The sequence below is a fragment of the Styela clava genome, chromosome 12 (assembly GCF_964204865.1).
Source record: "Styela clava chromosome 12, kaStyClav1.hap1.2, whole genome shotgun sequence".
NCBI classification, from domain to species: domain Eukaryota; kingdom Metazoa; phylum Chordata; class Ascidiacea; order Stolidobranchia; family Styelidae; genus Styela; species Styela clava.
This window is the reverse complement of record NC_135261.1, coordinates 15,937,863-15,945,525: the sequence shown is the minus strand read 5'-3', so window position 1 is coordinate 15,945,525 and position 7,663 is coordinate 15,937,863. Positions and strand designations below refer to the sequence as shown.

The 7,663-nt window shown below is 33.7% G+C and overlaps 1 protein-coding gene across 1 annotated transcript; it reads left to right on the top strand.

Moving 5' to 3' along the window:
• Positions 1-1,301: 1,301 nt before the first annotated feature.
• LOC120329822 (uncharacterized) lies at positions 1,302-3,055 on the top strand. The gene is made up of 4 exons (XM_039396608.2): positions 1,302-1,462; positions 1,685-1,861; positions 2,159-2,408; positions 2,676-3,055. Exons 1-4 carry the CDS (start codon positions 1,408-1,410, stop codon positions 2,791-2,793), a joined length of 600 nt encoding a protein of 199 aa, XP_039252542.2. The 5' UTR covers positions 1,302-1,407; the 3' UTR covers positions 2,794-3,055.
• Positions 3,056-7,663: the final 4,608 nt, after the last annotated feature.

The window sequence follows — 7,663 nt, the reverse complement described above, 5'->3', positions numbered from 1 at the left end:
AAAATATGTAAATAAAAACATGACATAGAAAGAAGATGAGCAGGTATTCAAGCATAAATTCATACGATAGCTGATAGCACATATATATTATATTTGGCTGTGTGCAAATATTCGCCCCTTGGGAAATGAAGTAAACGTATTGGACTCAAATGTCAATGGATTTGTATTCTGCAATTTTGCAAGCAAATAGTATCAATCTATAGGAATGCTTGTATAGCATATGTTTGATATATTGAATCTTCATGTTTATTATTTAAATCCTGTATATGTTAAATCCCATTGCGCGATTGAAATCTTATTAAATTGTTTCAACTCTTGAATATTCGTCGTCGTAGGCTATAGAATAAATAATTCATGCATCGAGACTAATTTGCATGTCGTGCTGTCGACGAAAGAACCGATCGATTCTCCGGTAAACAATTTCAGATTAAGCTCGTCTGAGCTAAAACGTCTGGCTTTTGAAGTTGCAGATATCGTGTTGGTTTTGGCTCAAAGTAGGCCAGACATGAGGAGTTTCGTGAGATAAGTCAATACGACCAAGATAGCAGATGCGCCTCTTTTTATCTTAAATCTATTGTTCAACCCCATTTTGTCACAGTTATTTCGTACTAATATGGTCGATTTTGTTGGGGAACATACTTGGCGGAGTATAATCTTTGGTAGCAGATATTCTAATCAAAGGTTCTTACGCCTTTCGGCTCGAGCTATTCCCACGAGACTGTAAAAAGCACACCACGCTGTGAATGTCGATTGATGTGCTACACTCACGATGCATTCATGCGGCAAATAAAAGAAATCGTGCAGGCCCGCCATTAGTGAAGTAATTTCCTATTTTTATCTGTCATAGCCGTCGGGCATAAAAAGTCAAACCTCAACCTACAGACGACCATATTGGAATATATTTACTTAGCCTAAGGGTCAGTTCATGTCAGTTCAGCTGCTGCTATATGGAGAGATGTACTATATATAGTACAAAATAGTGTGCACCTATACCCCAGAGAGGAAACGATTTTCCGTTAATTCATAACTGTCAGGTCGCGCTGTATTTGACATGAATTGGAAGGTTTCAGGAACAAGCGTGGCATTCATGACGCTGGCGGAAACATACCGTATTCGATTTAAAGTGCGGTACCGTAATAAAGATTTAAAGCTTTGTAATATCATATTTATGCAACCTCATTTGGGAACAACTTTGCAGATACATTTTCCATATGTATTTATTTCTTTATGGGTAGCCCAGTATAGTAAGAGCCCGTTAGATTATTGCTCTAGATTATTGCTGTCAATTTCACAATAGACAGGATACAAAATGTAATACTTCTCAGAAACGTATGTCCCGTAAATATTAACTAATTCGTTTTGTTTTCACGTCAGAACAAAGTGAAAATTTTTAGCAAATAGTCAAATATGTTGGGATCAATTGCGCTGGTCGGAGTTTTCGCTGTTGTGTTTTGCGGTGCAAGTAAGTATATTTTATTTTATCATGAGAAGTCTTGTGTATAATTTTTTAAAATAAAAAAAATTGATGGCAACGGATGTGGAAAAAATAATGGTTTTAAAAACATTTTTGTAACCTAATACTAAGTCAACATCGCTACAAAATTACAATACATTTTTCGATTTGAACGTCCTTTTCGACATCATTTGTTTCATACAATGTTAATACAACGAATTAATTTTTAAGCATCCGAACCTATTGCACAAGAGGAAGGAGTTGACTGTTCTCCACCATTTTGGCACGCGAAATTAGGCGACAATTATCCACTGGCAGGAATCTCGAAAAGATCAAGACCCAAGTTTCGTCTCATTGTAAAGAAACTAGACAGTGATGGCAACTTCACCGCGGATGTAAAGCACAATGGTAAATTAAATAATATTGTTTGGTTTGGTATATGATCAAAGATATAAAGGTTTTAATATAACTGTGCTGAATTCTGGGGTATGCATAGAAGGAATTATACTAGAATATTTTGAACTGATTATATGAGTCATGACCCTTTGTCTCATTATTTCTAGTTATCAATTACACGGTTCAGTTAGTTGGGCGGGTTATATACCCCATAAAATATACCAATGCCAAATTTTCTGTATTATAGTTTTTTTTTATTGGGTTTATATACCGTAATAATACTCTATTTTGTAATACTTTATTTTGTAGTTATTGTCAAAGCTGTTCGACCAAAAAAAGAAGGGTCCAAGCGTATCCATGGATTCGTATTATCGGTTACTCCCGACGTAGGATATGAAAGTTGCGGAAAGGGTACTTTTAAACTTAAAAATAACAAAAGAGCAACTCCCGCCACAGTTAAATCAGGATGTCATGATATGGAATTGGACGGAAGTACCGATTTGAAAGGTACTCGCGGAATACAATGGATTGCGCCATCGTGCGGCTGCGTAACAATGTCGTAAGTATTTGTCAATGCGTAAAATGATATAAACTCATTATAGTATCTGGTTTTATTGCTTTTTTCCCAAATTCATGCCGTAAACTTTTATTTCAAAGTTGCAAACAAGTTTATGCCAAAATTCATTATGATAAGCATTACAAGTTCTAAGTTTATTGAATATTAATTTAATTTGATCGTTAAATTGATATCAACGGTGCAAATATGGAACGATGGACACAATTTAAGCCTCTTTAAACTTTAAAGAATATAATATTGTTTTTGTAGAGTGGAAATTAAAGCAAATGACGGTATGCTGTATCAACCTGGACTGCATGATACAGAAACAGATCTCAAATATAAGACACTTATCAAAAAGATGTGCGTCAAACCAACAGAGACATAGAAAACTCCGAGTTATCGCATTTCATGACAGAATTGCCTTGGGGTTTATTTGATTACTCAGTTCTGTTTAGAAGTAGATAATGTTTAGATGTCGATATTGTGATTTTTTGTGAAATTCATTTTGTCTCAGTTATTTTAAGCTAACACTTAACATACATTGGAAAATTACCATATGCGATATTTGCGTTGCATGTCTGTCTTTGATAAATGCATTTTCTATTACTAAAATCATATAACCAGAATAAAAAAATCTGTGAAAACTTCAGTTTTCGAATAATAATGGTTGATTTTCTGGTATTATAAAATAGAACGAAATATCTTGACGTAGGCGCATGTATACAATAACGTCTCAACCTCCCTTTGTCGACTTTAGTAGACGTTAGCATTCAATTTTAAGAATGGACTGTGATGAACGCGCCTCGTTGTCGTAATCAGTGCTGTGATATCTCTTCGATGAGACCGATGCTATTCCTAGACAAAATTTATTGTTCAAGATAAAATTGTCAAAAAAATGTATAAACTAATCAAGAGACAACTCTATATTTTTCTTCTTTTTATTTAATTTCGAATACAAAACTGCGGAGGTAGTTTGGGCGTCTTCAAAACTAATCATAATGATCAACATTGTTCAATTAACATCGTGATTTTTGCCCAAATGATAAGTTAACATTTAGATGAATCATTCGAATGCCGTAATTATGACTTGTGTTAGACACGAATTCATAATTAATCATGGACTAGATCAGAAAATGTGGTTTTTATTCAATTTGTTATGATGCATACTTGAGCGCCAGCCAAAAACTTCTCACTAGTCTACACAGAGCCTGAGATGGTATTTTGAAAGGTTACAAATGATTAGATATCGCTTTAAATTTTTGGTATATGTCAGGTTTAAACATTTTAAGTTTAAATTTTAATGTCAAGTTAGATTTGATGCTATTCTGATGCTATTTGTGTAACTTTAAGCAGACAGCAATGATTCAATCATAAATCTTGATTTAATTGAGTAGTGAAGTACCCCAAGGCCATAAATCTCTTGAGTTGACGTCAAAATGAATGAGTAAGTATGAAGCTGTAGGCATATTGACTGACTTGAGCTGCTTTGTAATCGTAATATGAGATGATGATATGACATTAACTTAGTCGTAACAAATTACTTTGGGATATATATTTATTTAAACTTTGAAACATTTCCGGCAGATCTCGAAGCACGCATCAGATAAAAAACGAGCTGGGAAAATTTTTATTCAAGAAAACTTGATGATTCGAAAATGTTTGATTTATGGCTTCTGAATTAACAAAAACCATTAATTGTATTGTTGTGTAATTAATTTATGAAAACGTTATTTCATGGCTTATTTATTGCGACTTGCTTATTACAGATGTGTTGTGGTGTGACATGGCGAACTGCATATCCTTCGTTCCAATTTTCTAGTACTGTATGTGACATGCGTCATGAGGATGCTTAAAATATACATATATTATGGACTGTGGCATATTTTTGATAATTTTATCGAAGCATTAGGTACTATTTAATCACGACCTAAGAAGACGTGTTGTTTTTAGGCTGTTGCGTGGATCGAAAATTAATAGGGTATTTATATGGGTAAACAATATTTATAATTATTACATTATTTAAAATAAACTTGGTTGAATCTGTTTGGCAAAAAAACAATTGCAAGTAAAGTCAAGCAAATGAAGTTAGTAGTTTGAGCTTCATCCCATCAACTAGGGTTATGCTTGAGTTTAAATCATCTCTTCTCAATTTATTTTGCCGCTATTTGAACTGAAATTCTCACTTGATTGCGTCAAACTGGTCGAGGGGAATTGGTTATTAAGTGAAACCACAAAGTATGCAACAACATTACAGGCAAGTGTTATTCAACGATAGTAATAATAAAAGTGTCGTTACAGCCAAATCATTGCCACATACGATTTTATGTAAAACTAAAACAAACAGGTTTTGTGTAAAAACATCACATTTGTTATGGCTAATATTAGGTGATAAAAATGGGCGAACATTTGTCAGCTGCCATTGGAATAACGATATTTTCAAACAAGAGAGCAATGCTCAAATATATGTACCCGAAGACAAAAACAAAGCAGTACCCACCTTACCTTATAATTTTGAAGTGAAAAACGAATCACATTGAACACAGAAAATTTTGAAATAAATGAAAGTAATAGCCTTTTAGCGAAGAATACAATCTTTAACCACTGAAAATTTTAAAACAATTGATCCTGCAGTAGTCAATGAGAAAAGCAATTTTTTCACAACAACAAGAAGAAAATACCAACAAAAACAATATCGATCCATGGATCCATTTCGTGTCCAATTAAGCAAAACCCATTGAAGATATTGGTTTATAATCAATTGATGCAAGCGTTCTTTTATGACAACGTCACAAATATGTCTGAAAAACGGGAAATGAAAGATGATATCAACAAAATGGCATAGTTCCGCGCTTTTAAAATATCTAATAATATACATATAAATATCAATGTGTACGGCATATTTTTGATAATTTTATTGAAACATTAGCTATTATCAAACTACGACCGAAAAAGACCTGTTAATTTTTAGGCTGTTGCATGAATCGAAAATTAATGGGATATTCATATGATTGAAACATTATTTATAGGAACTATTTTCTTTAGAATAATCTCAGTCATTTCACAATTACGAAACGATTGGAATATTTTGAGGATTAATTACTTTGTTTCATGGTTCAAACGTCCGTCAACACGTTGGGAAAAAATAACAGCAATGCTCTAATTATCGAACACGTCACAACTCAAAAGTTCACCAAGACCATTCCTATCAATAAGTAAGCTCGCACTTCATATATATAGTTGATTTTGACGACAGCGTATTATATCCTGACCAAAAAATGATTGTCATTGATTTGAGATCAAACCATTTTTAGTCTTAGAATTTGAGGTTTGTGATGTTTTGAAAATCTGTAACTGTACTCATTTCTTCATTCCGAAAGTGTCATTTTCGAAGGCTGAAAATAAATTATGCTCAAATTATGCCAATTATTCAAATTATTTAAAATGAATATATTATTGGTATCGATTATTTTGGTGTGATTTAAATAAACTACATTTCAAGTATATAATGAGAAGTGTTTTCACGTATAATTAGTACTCGTGGTAATGACGTTTTATGGTAATTTATAAAGAAAAAGTGTAATTTTGTTTTATATAAACACACTCAAGGTGGCAAAGCAAACTATAACAAAAGTATTTGTACATAAAATTTTCAAAATTAATTCAAGTCTGTGTGCTTTCCTAACTTATTTTATGATTAAATTTAAACTAGTTGCTGTTAAATATTTGCTGATACTTCATTAAAATATCGACCCCCGTTGCGAATTTAACCGCTATCTCTATTTACACTCATATTTCGAGCACTAATGATTCAAAAGTTGGTTGCGGGGTTGTATTTCACAAGATGTTTATTCACGTTCCCTAGTAATAAAAATATCTTCCGCTGAAGTCAAACCTAGTACACATACGATTTTATGGAACGCTAACAAACAAGTTTTGTGTAAAACCTAATATTGGTTATGGCTAATTTCAGGTCGGGAAAATGGGTACATAGGACAGGATTTACATATTTATCCCGGCGAAAGAAGAAAACCGATAAAACGGCTTAATCATATGGAAAACCACGACCCCTCGTCCGGTTACCAGTCTATGTCAGATATGGGATTAGTTAGACGGTTATTTGTTTTCGGAAGCATGGACTTGATCGTGCATTAAGCCGTCCCGATCACAACTATCCCCGCATGAGATTCGAACCTACGACCCCACGGAAGGTAATTAGAGGCACGCTACGCCACATCGCCGAGTCATATTAGAGCCAGCTGCCATTTAGATCACGATATTTTCAAATTAAGAAGAGCAAATATCTTGAATAACAGGTTGGCCAGTGAATTTCCTTTCGCTGGTTTCCCATGGTGCACATCATTCTTTTTTCACTCCAAAGCCTCAATTAGTTTGTTCGAACTTTTTGAGTTTTAACACAATATTGTTACTGTAAAATCAACAAATGCAATGTGGCACTCTATCTATCGATTATTATTTTATAGCCGATATAGAAATGAACCATGACCTCACAGTATGCATCTATATAGGGGGAAAATGCTCATACCAAATATAACAATAGAAAAATTCGATTTCTTTATTTAATGTGCAATAGTGTTACCTTAATGGCATTTGCTACAAGATAACGTCCAAATTTGAAAATAACCCCGTTCAAGTGTAATTTCATCTTATCAATTGTTCTCTCATTCACACTCGCCCAAGGTGGCAAAGCATGCAAGCAATAACGAAGTAATTTGCCCATGAAATCTTTAAAATTGATTTAGGTTTGTGTGCTTTCCTAACGTATTTTATTACTTAACTTATTGCAACTAATCACTTTTAATTCTTTGCAGATACTTTACTAAAATAAAGACCCACGTCGAGAATTTAATCGCTATACCTATTTACACTCACATTTTGAGCACTAATGATATAAACGTTGGTCGCGGGGTTGTGTGGCAAATTGTTTATTTACGTTCCGTGTTTTACTTGATCTTTCTTGGTCATGATCGTGACGTGACTTAAGTTCCAATGTCAATGTGAAAACAAAATCTTAAATTTTTTATGACTTTTCAATAAATCTGGTTTACGAACAAGAAATACAAGTGAAGCCATTGAAGTTGGTAGCTCAAGCCTCATTCCACCTTAATTAAAGTTTTCTCGCTGGTGTGGCGGTATCGTGCTAAGCATTAAGAAAACGCTAGTCACGCACCTCTGGTTACATTGCATGGGTTCGCAGGTTCGAATACCTTGCGCGGATAATTTTGTGCAAGAGGTTT

Excerpts from the sequence above, each read along its gene's own strand:
- LOC120329822 (XM_039396608.2), top strand. The coding sequence starts at position 1,408 with ATGTTGGGATCAATTGCGCTGGTCGGAGTTTTCGCTGTTGTGTTTTGC. Across the intron at positions 1,463-1,684 it reads TGTTGTGTTTTGCGGTGCAA|CATCCGAACCTATTGCACAA; the intron begins GTAAGTATATTT and ends TTAATTTTTAAG. Across the intron at positions 2,409-2,675 it reads TGCGGCTGCGTAACAATGTC|AGTGGAAATTAAAGCAAATG; the intron begins GTAAGTATTTGT and ends TTGTTTTTGTAG.